At 36.5% G+C, this 15,366-nt stretch overlaps 1 protein-coding gene across 1 annotated transcript in view; it reads right to left on the minus strand.

The window, feature by feature from the left end:
- KIF14 (kinesin family member 14) overlaps positions 1–15,366 on the minus strand; it is an 81,033-nt gene that overhangs the window by 63,125 nt on the left and 2,542 nt on the right. Inside the window, exons 2-7 of the mRNA XM_074961191.1 lie at positions 12,908–14,192; positions 11,946–12,200; positions 8,930–9,017; positions 3,466–3,564; positions 886–938; positions 399–429 (exon numbers count right to left, since the gene is read on the minus strand). Of these exons, the coding sequence (XP_074817292.1) occupies positions 399–429; positions 886–938; positions 3,466–3,564; positions 8,930–9,017; positions 11,946–12,200; positions 12,908–14,064 (1,683 nt within the window). The 5' untranslated portion in view covers positions 14,065–14,192. The remainder of the gene's footprint in view (positions 1–398; positions 430–885; positions 939–3,465; positions 3,565–8,929; positions 9,018–11,945; positions 12,201–12,907; positions 14,193–15,366) is intronic.

Here is a 15,366-nt window from a genome sequence, read left to right on the forward strand (position 1 = left end):
TCAATGTTTTGAGCATTATTGATACATTTTTTTCCCTCCTCTGAACACAGGGGTCAAAATGGGGCAAACTTTTTGAGACCTTGGTGTTACCACAAGGAAAAATGGAACCACTACTACTTTTGTCTAAACTTAAATGAGAAATTAAAATGAGAAGTTTAGGCCCCGATCCTGCAAGTAATTTCATCTGGGCACAAGGGTCTGCCCACACGTAATCAGCTGCAAGATCAGATAAGATGTCATAGGCTAACGGACTAGGCTTTGTAAGCTCATGTTTATCATCACTGAAAACAAGCATTCAGGAGTGAAGAAAGGAGCAATCATGAGGCAAGAGAAAGATTTTTACTTACAGCTATTAGAAGACTGATTTTTATTATTTAAAAACTTCATCATCATCTTACCTGGATATCAGAATAAGAACTGACTATGTTCCTAGAAAACAAATAAATAGTTCTAGTTCAAACCAGTTCATTTTGGTTTCTACAAAAGTCATTAATGGTTTAATTTTTGAAAAAATTTACTGAGTTATAGACAAATACATACACTAAAGCTGAACTTCATCGAAGCACCATACAAGCCTAAGTGTCTACCCCAGCGACACTGGGCAGGATCTTAGGCCTTGATATGGCAAAGATTTACATGTGCTTAACTTTACTCACTGTGAGCAGTTTCCATGGCCTCCATGAGATTATTTACAGTTCATAAAGTTAAGCATGTGCGCAAGTCTTTGCAGAATAAAGGGTCCTGCCCAATCCTGTTAGGGTTGACCTTTACATCTGCAGAGCTTTTATTAAGTCAATGGTACTGCACAAGGGCATAAGAACAATAACTAGCATATTGCCATATGAGGCCAATGTATTTACTAGAATTACAATAGTTAAGGCTTACGCTGTCAAGTCTTCCACATATGGCCCCAATACTGGATGTTCTCTAACACGGAGCTGTTGAGAATAATTGTAAAAGAAAAAGTGATTCAAATATATGAATTTGTCATAATTATGCAACCATCTCTTAAAAGTAAAAAAAAAACCTAATGAAAATATAAGTGAAAAATGATTTTTCTACATGGCATGGTATGAAGGGTTTTTTTGGGGGGTGGGAGGAGGTCTTACAAAAACAATTCAATAAATGCTCCAGAGTAACATCATTACAAGAATAATAAAACCTTTATTTTACCAGGATAACTGAAAATGAGTTCTGAATTACAAAAGTAACCAGGCCAAAATAGGTCACAAACTGGAATATACTGTTGCTTACCAGATAGAACCGAAGATGTAACAATGTGTGGACAAAATAAAATTGAGGAAAATTCATAACTGGGATTTGCTATAAACTCTCTTTACTACTTTTACACTGAAGTTTTAAAAATACCTGCACACTTAATTACCTGCCCAAGACTTAACAGAAATTTAGCCCAAGTCCATCAGCAAACGTATTCTGCCAAAATCACCATCCTATCTAACCCTCCCAATTTAATAGAGCCGTAGGGTACTCTGCAAAGAACTAGAATAAAAAAGTGCTGCACATAAATGAATGCATTTCACTAATAAGTGCTGTGTATTGGGGGGGAGGGGTAGGGGGCTCTTCTTCTCTTCAGCATTTCTTGGTTTAGTAATCTCCCTCTCCTCTTTGTTTTGTTTTTTCCCCACTCCTGTCATTTAATTTACTCTCTCTCTCTCATCTGTTTATGATCTTCTGCTTTTACAGGCAGCACAAGATCCTGAATTGTCCTCTTTCATGTTTGTTTTTCCCCTTTGATCTCAATTTGTTCAATGCTTCCTTCTAAACTTTCTTTCACCGTTCTGCTTTCCCCAGCCTCACTCCATAGTGCTACATCTTCACTGCAAAGAGGTGTGTTTTTACATCAAGGTAACTATCTTGATGTAAAATCCTAGTGGAAGCAAGGCATTGTCGTTTTTATGCCAGTGTAGCTAGTCAAAGTCAATTCTAGGTAGGGGAAAAATAAGATTGATCTTGACCAGCTACATCAATGTGAAAATTACCTGTACCTTGTCTCCACTACGATTTTACACCAAGATCTCTCTCAATGTAAAACACATTTTTTTTTTTGTTAAGACAAAGCCTTAGGGTTTATATACGCTAGGATTTAAAGGTGTGTTATTAGATCATATTAGCTAAACCAATCTAACCAATGCCTTCTAGGACAAGTTGTTCTTTAACACAATTTAAAGATAGTTTAAATATAATTTAATTTTATATTTATTAATATTAATTTAATTAATAATTTAAAGATAAATAGTAATTTAGCAACTTGCCTTGCCTCCATAGAGTTTCAAAAGGAATTAATTAGCTACTCGATCTAACGTCACACCTTTAAATCCTACTTAAAACAAGGCTTTAGGGCTGAAGTCTGTGTCAAGCAGAGACCTTTGCTCTGCTCCTCCAAAGCAGGGGGGCAGGGGGAAGTATACATGAGAAACCCCAAAATGTAAATGTAGAAGAGGACCAAAAAAAGAGAAAAACCCCCAAAATCCTAGAATTGGAGTTAGGGAAATGATAGATAGAAAAATCAATGTATCAAATCACAATTTTGGGGAAGGGATTAATTGTCTCTCTTTCAGATGCTATCAGCTTCAACTAATTTGGTATGAAGTAGGGTTGCCAATTTTGATTGGACGTACTCCTGGAGGTTTCATCACATGACAATCTTTAATTAATGATTAATCCTAGAGTCTCCAGGTATTAATCCTAGAGGGATGGCAACCCTCCCTACAAAGACGACATTCAGAGAGCAATCCTCAAAAAAGTAAATTCCTCCACTTGGAGGAAGGCTAATGGGCAAAATTAAATTAAAGCCCTATCTGCAGATTCCAGCTTTCTCACAATGTTACTTTAATTAGAAATAACCCTGGCTCTGTTTTTAACTTCTTCTATGCAGTGGCATCATCAATATCAGTAGCAGAAAGGTGGACAGATTAGTAAAAGCATTTGGGTGAACAGAGACTCCCAAAATCAGTGTATGTTTCTTCATTTTATCGCTGAAAACTTTTTGGTCATGCAGTAGTGGAGAAAAATAAAATTTAGTCTGCAAAATATTACTCAGTTAATATTTAACAACCTTAAATCTAAAAACTACCTTATAATTTGACAATATTTTATTGAAACTGGCATAACAATGTATTTTTAAAATTCGTACCAGTATAAATTCTAGGCACTGAGTACATAGCTAAAGATGCTTCATAGCAGTCCAATGTGTGTACCATCTTCTCTGTAACTCTTATTTAGTAGGAGCATTTATAACAAAGGTAAAATATTAGGAGATGTGCTCATTCCTTTCTTCTTGCTTGCTCATCACACAACAACACTGCTACATAATCTACCTATACAACAACTTCCAAGCTTGCCTGACAGGAAGCTTACCATATCCTTCCAGTTAGAAGACAGTTGCCACTACATCTTGTATATTGACAGATATATTAAGTGTATATATTATGAGTAGTAACTTACAGGTTGTTTCTTCTGTCCATTTTCAGCTTTAAAGATGAGCAAATCATGAATTTTCTCATTGTAGACTTCAAAATAGCTCATTTCAAAATGGTACAAAATCTAATTTAAAAAAAAATAAATATGAGTCAGATATTCTGCCAGACTTCTTTTGTCATTTCCAGCCAACAAATTTAATGGAAGCTGCAGGTATTCTATACCACTGGTGCAAGCTTTGATTTTGAAGTCATCTTCCAACAGCAGCAAGATCCTAGACAAGAAATCTTAAGTATACAAACTTATTACAATTCTATCCACTGCTTTCCACAGCTGTGAAATTTCTGAGATTTAAAAAAAAAATTTAAAAAAAATGACATGTCAACATTGTGCTTTTAATACATTAAAAAAAGTTTTATTCACTCCTGCAGGAGTCCCATATTCTTTTATGGACTAAGCTTCCACAGTATGATAAATACAATACATGAAATAAAGATTCTGACTGGTGGAGCTGGCACACTCAGGTGATTTTTTACCTTGCCTCAGAAAAGGGACATGCATTGTCATAACTGGTATCCACAATTATCTTAATTTATTGAATGAGGATTTTTCCATGACAATACTCACCACTTCCCAGGCTCCTACAGTATTTATAAAATTGAAATGTATTGTTTAAGGAGCAAAGACGACTGAAGTAAAACACTGACAATACAGAGAAAAATAGAACTTAGATGATTTATGGCAACAGAATCACTTATTCACAGCACATAAGCATAGACAGTCACTTATATCCACTCTATTGGCATCCATTAGAAACTATAATTTGATACTCTTTATTGCTAAATTCAGCCGTATACTACTTAGATTCCTCAATGCCTCACAAAACTTTTATAACTTCTGTGCCCCACAGTAAAGCAAAATGATTTATAAGCTTTGTAGCTGTGAATACCAATATATTTATGTATGCTGATGTGCTGAATAATACTTTGGCAATAGATAAAGAAATTTAAGCAAGTTAAACAAAGAAACCTTCCTGTATAAACTTCATTCAAAATTACCTTCACTATTTTATAATCAGCAAAATTTAGTCACCAAACACTTGTATGCAGCCTTTTCTGTCCTATAAGAAAGCAATTACATGTTCTTGATCTCTAATTTATCTTTACATATGTGGACAATAGCATCAAATAAGATGTGAAATAAGCCAGATGTCCCTCTGTTTTACATTTAATATCTCCTTCAATAAACTTTCAAAAATCAGATTTATAAATTGAAGAAAAAGATTCAAAACATTCTTTCTAGGGAGCATCCATACCATTCTTACCAAGGACAGTATCTTGTATTTGTAGCAAAGTAAGATTTAGCTGTCTCAGTCCTCTCTCAGGCTCTCTGGTCTAGGTAAAAAAGAGGTACAATACCAAAAAACAGCGCTCTCTACCAAATTATTAGGAATTCAATCTTAGCAAAGCCTGAATCCCAGTAACCATAAAAAAAAAGAAAAACACATCTCTGGAGGAACTTCTTGTGATAAGAATCACTCAACAAAACCCCAAACCAGCCTTCTCTCTAGAAAGCATAGGTATACACGGTGTATACATACCAAGTTGCCATCACCACCACATACAGATTAGCCATTGTCTGAACGCATCTTAACCTGCTCAACAACCCTGGTGACCCTTCTGCTAGACTTCCTTACAAAGATTCCAAAGCAAAATTATAGAAGCTGTAGTACGTGTTTCCAACTAATTGCAGATGCTTCAGTTTGGCTCATTTCTTGCTTGTTGATCTCTCCATCTGATAAATGTTCCTGTCCACATGAGCACCACAATTTTTCTCCTTGAAATGGTTTTTGACTCACTAAACAATTTAGCTTTAGCATCATTTCCAACATGCTAACTTGGAATAATGGGACTGTCCTGCTCTTCCACAAACTCCAGCATATGCAACTGCTTTCTTCAGCCGGCATGACCTACATTACTCTAGAAAAACAACGAAGGATCTGGTGGCACCTTAAAGACTAAGATTTATTTGGGCATAAGCTTTCATGGGTAAAAACCCACTTCTTCAGATGCATGGAGTGAAAATTACAGATGCAGGCATTATTACACATGAAGAGAAGGGAGTTACCTTACAAATGTATAATAATGCCTGCATCTGTAATTTTCAATCCATGCGTCTGAAGAAGTGGGTTTTTTACCCACAAAAGCTTATGCCCAAATAAATCTGTTAGCCTTTAAGGTGCCACCGGACTCCTTGTTGTTTTTGTGGATGCAGACTAACATGGCCACCCCGATACATTACTCTAGGCAGCACCAATGCAACAGATCTAACAATGTTGCCTTCTAGGTTTATAACATAGGCTCCAATATGGAGTATTGAAAAAACTTCCCACTAAATTATAATTGATCCTTTCCTGAAAGAAGCAAACAAGGTATCATAGAGGAACAAAAACAAAACAACAAACAGCCATTTGTTGTCCTGAGAAATCGAGAAGGTTATTATACTGAAGGATATCACTCATATAAACTGTATGATAAAACAGATTTGAGGTGCTGAAGTTCAAACAACTGAAAGGCTGTCTCCATTTGACCATGCAAGTTACTGTACCAAACATATATGATGTACCTGAGTATTGAGAGAAACTTTGGGACAAAGCTTGCATTTTATCTTTGTCCTCCAAGTTTCTATCTGCGCTCTTGGACTCTACTTTTTGCTACTTTTCCTTTGGATAACGAATCCATGCTTGAGGGCCTAGAGACTTTATGGAATGCTCTTCCAACTGTGGATTCAGTAGATCAACTAAAAGTAAGTGCTTGCCTAAACACAAAAGTTATACAATACAAGCATGCTTTAGTCTTTCCCATCTTAAAAAAAAACAAAAAACCCCACCACCTTTAATCCCACTTGTCTTTCCAACTACCATTCCTTTCATCTGTAAATTCATTGAACACACTGTCTACAATCACTACCTGGAGTTCCTCTTCTCCAATTCCATCTTATACCACCTTCAATCCAGCTTCTGCCCTCAAAACTCCGCTGACCTTGCTCTCGCCAAAGTCTCCAGTTACCTCTTCTTAGCCAAATCTCAGAACCAGTACACCATCCTCATTCTCCTTGACCTGTCAGCTGACTTTGAAATAGTCAGCCAGGCTCTTCTTGCAGTCTTGTCCTGCCTTGGCTTCTATGAAACTTTAGTCTCCCTGTTATTCTCCTACCTCTCTATTTGCTCCTTCTGTGTGTTCTTTAAAGTATGCCCCTCATCCCCCCCTCCGTGTTCCCACGGGGCTCTGTCCTTGGTCCCCTTTGCTCCTTCTACACCTTATCTTTGTATAATCTCATCTGTAAATACAAGTTCTACCAGCACCTTTGTGCTGATGACCCTCAGGTCTCTCAACCACAGGCCTGTCTCCTTCTGTCCAAACTAAAATCTTAGCCTGTCTCTGATATCTCCTCATGGATATCCAGCTGTCATATCAAGTTCAACATGGCTAAAAGAGCTCTTAATCTCCCACCACACATGATTTTCTTTTGCAATCACTGTAGACACCACCATCAGCCTGCCTGTCCTATCGATCAGGCCCATGCTCCAGGTGTCATCTTCGACTTGGACCTCTCTCAGGTCTTCACAACCAGGCTGTCTCTCAATCTTGCCAATTCTTCCTGCATAACATCTAAGGTATAGCTTCTCATCCATCCACAAAGCTAAAACATTCATCCAGGCTGTCATCTCGCATCTCAATTAGTACAACATCCTTTTCTCTGGATATGACAAATGCAATCTTGCCACACTGATATCCATTTAGAATTCTGCTGCAAAGAACACTTTCCTAGTTCAGCACTTTGAAGCTGTCACCTCTCTTTTTACACCCCTCCACTGTCTTCCCCTCTTCTCTATCACATCAAACATAAGCTACTTCTTTTCACTTTGAAGGCCCTTCACAGCCAACCCATCCCCATCCACAAAGCTATCTAATTATCCTCCTTGAAATTCCTCTTTTAAATGTTCTTTTGTCTTGATACCTACTAAAATCTTGACAAGAGTTAAGATGCTGGTGTACCAAGACCACTGCCTATCATTTGGCTAGTATTGTCTCACTGTTTCCTTGTACTCCTCTGCTAGTATGTCTTTATCCATCGGATGTCTTATATTTAGGTTGCAAGCTCTCTGTCTTTATGTTTTGCATTTGCACAGGCCCTAGCACAGTGGTCGATAACTAGGGCCCTTAGGCACTATGATTATACAAATAGCTAAAATGGTACAACCCCATTAGTGAGCATGCAATTGTATCAGTATAAAGGTGCTTATAATGGTACAGCTATTCCCATATGGGAAGGGGAATAAGCTATACTCCAGTATGAGACACCTTTACACTGATTAAAAAAAATAACTAGGACTACTTCTGGCACCTTAGAGGGCAAACCAAATAAATTTGTTAGTCTCTAAGGTGCCAGAAGTACTCCTAGTTTTTTTTTGCTGTTACAGACTAACATGGCTATCACTCTGAAACCTTTACACTGATAACTACAGCCACTCTAGGGGTTGTGTCAGTATAACTATTTTTGTAAAAGAGTCACATACACTGATACAAAAAGTGTGTGTAGATCAGGCCTAAAAGATTGTTCTTAAGTAATCACGGAGCTTTACGTGAACTAAAAGATGACTTCACAATAACTTTAATATAACCAGAGACAGTTCATCTAATTGTTCAAACTTTGGTTCTTTTTCATGGTTTCCTTTTTTCATATTATGCTCACCTGTGTTTATCCCAAAAGTAATAATATTAATGAAGAAGGGCTTACATTCATTAAGTTAGGAAAGGATTGCATATTTGTCTTGGCATATACCATAGCAAGAAAACTGAGGTCTTGACATTAAATAAGCTATGCTCTGAGTAAACAAGAAGGCCGCTATACAGTGCGGACTTATCCAATAGTAAGACATTGCAAAGACTAGGGAGAGGGAAACCCAGAATAACCTCTGCCATTTACACTGCGGATCTCTTAAATCTCTCAAAATTTCAGAATCAGAAAAGTTGAGAGGAGGGATGTTTGTTTTTAAATACAGTAAAAATAGCTACCATTAGGCTATATCGTTAACAGTTATTACTGAGTTTCATTTTTATACATCAACACCAGATGTGCTAGGATTTTTATTTACCCCTTTTTCTGTAAATTTTTATCTTTTACATACAAAAAGTATATATAAAAAAATACCTAGCCTTTTGGTACGGTACCAATAGTATGTACAAATTTCTTTTTGCATTATCCCTGATATGGGACTATAGCACAATATATTATTTGGATTGTCTAGAGAACGTTACTTGTCAGTTTTAGCAAAAATAAAATTTAAAGCAGCAGCAGAGTACAGAAACTAGGAGAAAGTAAAATAGCACTAAAGAGTAGAATGACAGGAATAAATATCAAAATCCTTGATAACAATATACTCTAATACAATACATCCACAATAGAAATAAGCTTTCTGACACAATACCTGTTGTGTGTCCATTTGTGCTATTTGAGTAAAAAGATCTTCACAAAATCTTGGAATTATTCCTAGTTCTTCACCAAATCCCATCATCCTGTAATTACAAAAGAATGTACACACACACACACACACACAAGTAGTTTTTTAGAAGATGATGTTTACATTTATCTGCCTAATGTAAATATTAATTATGTTGTAGTTAAGACCATATTACAGTTCAAATCCCAGATGCATTTCTAAATTATACAAATACTTAATTATAGAAACAAATCAAAGACTTTTTTTTCCTGAAAAAAAGTTATCGATACCTGACCTGGTGTATACAAACCAATTTATCCTCAGATTCCAAATTGAAGTTTATGGGCCTCCCTTTCAAGTCCTGTCTACCAGTCCAACTTCTTGAACTCATTACTACTAATTTTATGAAAAAGTCATACTTAACACATTTCAAAGTATACCAACATTTATAAAAATCAATGCATAGAGGCCAATTCACTTGAAAATCACAAGTTTGTTCAAAAATAAATCTGGCATAGTTGTTCCGATACTAATCACCTCATTATCTCCAGTTCATACCCTTCTTGATTTGAGTTTTGCATCTTTAGTTCAATTTAATTTCAGTTTCAATTTGAAAAAAATAGACATTAACTCAGCTAGTAAATGTTTACATTCATATCTGCAGTAGTATAAAGAAATCTGTTCTGAAACTACAATCCCAGCACAGTACTAGTTTATGTCAAACATTAAAACACTGTAAAATGTGACCTCGTTTAACATGAAAATGAGTACTGTCCTCTTCATTCTCCTCCCCTACATAGCTACTGAAAAACTTGTTTAAAAAAAAAAATCACATAGAATAGCTATTGTTCAAGTAGGAAGTACAGCATCTTGTGTACTTCTACTGAAGAGCTATGCAATAGAGGAATCATAAATTAATCGAAGTCCCGCACAAGTGTTGTGCCAACATCTGAGAACTGTGAAGCCTAGTACAGAGAGGTACAAATCAATGTTTGCCAGAGAGAAAAAGTCATTTTTAAGCTTTTAAGAAGGATGCTAGAAATATGACAATTTTATACTATAGAAAGTACTGAATGTGTCTGTTTTAGTCCACCTTTACTAAATACTGCAAGTCAAAATTGGGTTTTCAAAAGAATGACAAAAATTAAAAAAAAAAACAACACACTTCTGTCTAAATATTTTCAGTTACAACTTTTGCAAATAACAGCTCCAGATAATTATAACAGGAAAAGTTTAGCGGAAAAATAATCTTTCTCCCCCATTTGTTTACTTTGTGCATTTGGCAGTATTTTGCATGTAGTCATTTTTACTCTTCCCTTGTAGCCCATTTCTCTTGATTGATGCGTGGGTGTTTGGAGAAGATTTGGTTGTTAAAGACAGTAAAAATACTTTACAAAAAAAGAAAAAAAGTTAGGCAAACTTGAGGCTTGTCTACACTACAAATGCTTTGCTGATCTAGCTATACTGGCACAGCTATCTCAGCAGAACCTCTACTGTAGGTGCAGCATGCGCCAACAGTTGTAGTTTTTTTGCATCTACACCGAGTTGCATCTATGTCGGGGGTTTTGCTGGTCTAAAAGTATCGAAAAACAAAAAACAGCCCCTAGCCAATATAACTATGTTGCCAAAACTTTGCATACACTAAGACTATACTAAAAGTTAAGCTGACCTAACCCCCATTATAGACAGCGCTAGGTCAACAGAAGAATTCTTCTGTTCACCAAGCTATCATCTCTCTGGGAGGTCGATTAACTGCAGTGACAGGAGAACCCCTCCCGTCGCTGTAGCAAGTGTCTACACTGAAGTACTATTGTGGCGCTGTTGCAGCATTTCTAGTGAAGACAGCCTAACATTTGACTGTAAAACCACAAAAATGGGCTGAGGAAGTCAGTGGGAGACACATATGTGAAACTTTTTAAAATTTTTTTACTAGATTTCAAGTTGAAAAGGTCTCTTTAAAATAAAATTCCCATTGACTTCCTTTAGATTAAATATTGGGGGGTGAGGGAGTGTTTGTTTTTTAAAAAGAAGATCAGGATCACCTTACAACATTCCTTCCTTTCATTCCTGAGAAACTATAGACGTAACTATTTCTGCTTATAGGGCTTCTTTAGTAAGCAGCACGCTCGCTATGATGTCCATTTAAAAAAAAATTGTTAAACTACAATAAACAAAAAGGGTGGGATTTTCAGAAGCACTCAGCCTTAACCTTAACCTAAAAGTTCCCGTTAACTTTTAAAGTTCACTGGGAGCCAAGTTAAGCCAGTGCTGACCTCTTCTGATAATCCCACATTACTTTACTATGTAAAGAAGAATCTTTTGGGGTTCGAGGCATTTCTGGACAAAAGCCTCTGTGGGTTTGATAAAGCTGCCTGCCAAGTGCTATTAATATCCTCTAGGCACATTGATACATGTTTGATTTTATTACACATACAACACTGGAATTCAAATCGAAGATCCTTAGAAGACATACATTTCAGAACATACGAATGGCCCTACTGGGTCAGACCAAAGGTCCATCTAGCCCAGTATCCTGTCTTCCGATAGTGGCCAGTGCCAGGTGCCCCAGAGGGAATGAACACAACAGGTAATCATCAAGTGATCCATCCCCTGTCGCTCATTCACAGCTTCTGGCAAACGTTTGTTACTGCTTTTAAGATAACATTTTTTTCCAGTATGGTTTTCTCAATATTGCCCAGCCAAACAATATTAATTCTGCTTTAGCTGAAGTCAGTGCCTCAGACTTGAATTCATTAGATCAAACAATGGAAGTAACATAGTCCTTGAAATAGCAGCATAATAATGTATTCAATTAATAGTATTTGTCCAGCTCTGATTATCTTAATTTCTATTAAAAGTGTTAAATAGCAGATTTTCAAAAGCTTAACAACTCAATCATTTACAAGCCTATTTAAATTAGGCCTCTTTTAGCAAACCCAGGTGATTTATAAATTCAGCTCCAACAGAAACATTTCCAAATTCTAACATTTGCAATGAAACTTACGTATATGATTTTCCAGAACCAGTCTGTCCATAAGCAAAAAGACAGGTGTTGTATCCCTCAAAGGCTCTTTCTAGGAGCGGTACTGCCAATGCCTTATATATCGTCTTCTGGCTGGCAAAGTTAGGATGACAGTGGTCAAAAGACCAGAATGAAAAGTCATAAATGAAGTTGTACACTTGTTTTGTTTCTGGATGTCGCACGACTGTCTCCTGGCCACTCATTGAGACCACTTGGGATGCTTTTTCTTTTCTCTCTCTGAATAAGACACAAAAACAAACTTTACAGATAAATGTAACATTAAAAACAAAGTATGTTATGGTGGTCAGCTCAATCTATTTTGTGATCAATTATTTTCTAAAGAGCCAAGGTGTTTTACCTTTATGTAGAACATTATCATCTAATAAAGAACTGTTTAATTTTGCAGAAAAAAAAATAAACAAGTCTTTTACATGGAGCAGTGACCTATAACATTTTCTACCAGTGGTTGCCCATCCTAGCCTGAACTACATTAATGTGCTTTTTAAATTTTTTTTCTTTATTTAGAAAGAAATCAGATCTTTTCACATACATTATGTGTCAAGCGAATGAACATCTTTAATAGAAGGACCATGCTGCCTACCTGATATGTATAAAAAGGTTGTTTATGATACCACACATTTAATTCAGCTCAGTGTATAAAATAGACCTACGCTAAAATGAAAGGTTGACTTTAAAATAAAGCTGAAGATTTTTAATATGGTTAAATAAAATACTTGCTACATCCTTTCTAACTATGCACTGTAACTGTTCGCCTAGTAGATCAACTGAAATGATTCAGGAAACATTAGCAGTTAAACATAACTAACAAATTAAAAATTATATTACATTGCTTCTACCAAGATAATAACGATTCTTTTGAACATGTACTGTAGAAACTATTTTAAACTGTCCAAATCAATCTCTGAAAACAGTTGATTACTAACCTGTCACTGAAGGGCCTTACTCGCACAGCCACAGTCACTTTACTGTTTTCTACTTTGAGAGGATTTTCGTCTGTGCAAGTGTTCTGAGCTACAGTTTCTATTTTAAGTGCAGCAGGTTGCATAAATATTTGACTCTCTTCTGCCCTGGCACTTCTACTTATGGACAAAGAGTTGGATGCATTGGTGTTCTTTTTCTGTGTAACTTGAAGACAAGGAGTCCTGTTCTTAAGAGTAGACGAAGCTGGACTTTTGGCATCCTGAAGAGTGCCACGCGTTGGCGTAGCCTTTATTCCTTCTGTTGTACCACCGTTCCTAGGTGCTCTTTGTCTTTCCAAACTGCCATATTTAGCAACTGAATTTCGTATCCTTTCCTTTCCAGTCAGTTCATTAAAATTATCTTTTTCATTCACCTTTACCCCTGGGGTCCTGTTAACAAGTTTTGTTGCTATTAAATGTGCTGATCTAGGAACATCATTTTGAATTTTGGCATCAGCAATAGTTGTCCTATATTTCAAACATTTACTATTCTCATTTCCACTTGAACCATTAAGATTAGCAAGGGAATCTTTATTTTTCAGATCAGAGCATCTCTTTCCATTCATCTGACCTTCAACTAACTGAGTACTAGATTTAATGTAATGGGTGTTGTTAGTACTAATGCCTGGTGGAAATACATTTTTGTTGTTTGTCTGTGCAACAACAGAATCACTATTTTCTATCCCAGGTTCACTGTTCTTATTGGTTTTATGTTTCTCTATTGATCCAGTCCCCATACGTCGCTGCAGGGTAAGTCTTCCATCTGTTTGGGTATTTTCAACGTCTTGTGCTGTGTTCTCCTCCAACTGTTTATCAATAGAAGTGGATATTTTGCTCGCTCCAGTTCTTCTCTGGAGAGTTAACCTACCTTCAGGTTTAAATGTAACTGAAGTATCACCTGCATTTTTACAGGCAGAAATCACATAGGTCCTATTTATTTCTTTGGTCTTAGTCAGAGAGAGAGAGAGAGAATTATCTTTTTCGTTTTCTGGTCCCTGTGATTTAAGCTGCTGTCCAAACCTGTTGCTTTTAGGAAAGGTATTTTGTGGAGGATTTTTTTGGAAAGAAGAAACACCAAGCACATCTGTGTGGTTTCTAGTAGGAACTGTGTATATGGGCATTTTGGCTTCAAGCACGTTTTAATTTTAGGATTTAAAATATACACCCAAGCATTTCCTGAGAGTAACTTGATTTTTAATTTTATCTTCTCTACAATCAAGTGAGCCACCATCCAGCTTTTACATGGAATCTGTAAAAGTAAAGCAAACATTTATTTTTATCCTGAAGAATGCAAGTTATTTTTACTACAATGTATTCAAGTCCTTTGTTGGGTAATATATATTCAGTCTAATGTTTAAAGTAAATGATATCCCCCCCTTCTACCTCACACACAAAATACACATTTAATTAAAATGCTACTGGCCACAACATTGAGAATCATTGCAATAGGGTGAGGTGCAAACTTTTATACTGGTGACCCCTTTCACATAGCAAGCCTCTGAGTGCAACCCCCCCTTATGAATTAAAACCACTTTTTTATATATTTAACACCATTATAAATGCTCAAGGCAAAGCAGGGTTTGGGGTGGAGGCTGACAGCTCGCGACCCCCCACATAATAACCTTATGACCTCCTGAGGGGTCCCAACCCCCAGTTTGAGAACCCCTGCCCTATTGGATGCAGGTTTGGCTAGAGTGAGTCACACATTTGTGACAAATTGTGATTTTTGCAATTCACGTCTAAGAGAATGTCTACACTACAATCGGAGGTATAATTTGAAGCTCACGTAGGCATACCTGTATCAGCTTTAATCTAGCTCAGTGGTTCTCAACCAGGGGTACGCAGAGGTCTTCCAGGGTATACATCAACATATCTAGATATTTGCCTAGTTTTACAACAGATGACATAAAAACCACTAGCGAAGTCAGTACAAACTAAACTTTCATACGACTTGATTCTTCTGCTCTATATACTATACACTGAAAAGTAAGTAAAATATTTATAGTCCAATTGATTTTTTATAATTATATGGTAAAAAGGAGAAAGTAAGCAATTTTTCAGTAATCATGTGCTGTGACACTTAGTATTTTTATGTCTGATTTTGTAAGCAAGGAGGTTTTAAGTGAGGTGTAACAAATCAGATGCCTGAAAGTGGTACAGTTATCTGGAAAGGTTGAGAGCTACTCATCTAGCTAGTTCACTAAAAATAGTAGGAAAGATGCAGTGATGCAGGCTTCAGCACAGGCTAGGAACACAAGTAGGTACCCAGGGTTCTGGGCAGGTTTAGACAGTCCATTCTGAAGCCAATGGCACCACTTCTTCACAGCTGCTCTTAGCCGTGTTAGCTAGATTAAAGCTATTGTGGGTACGACTACATGAGCTACAATCACACCTCTTAGAGTAGTGTAGATGTATCCTAAAAA

Source organism: Natator depressus, chromosome 8 (genome assembly GCF_965152275.1).
Source record: "Natator depressus isolate rNatDep1 chromosome 8, rNatDep2.hap1, whole genome shotgun sequence".
Taxonomy (NCBI): Eukaryota; Metazoa; Chordata; order Testudines; family Cheloniidae; genus Natator; species Natator depressus.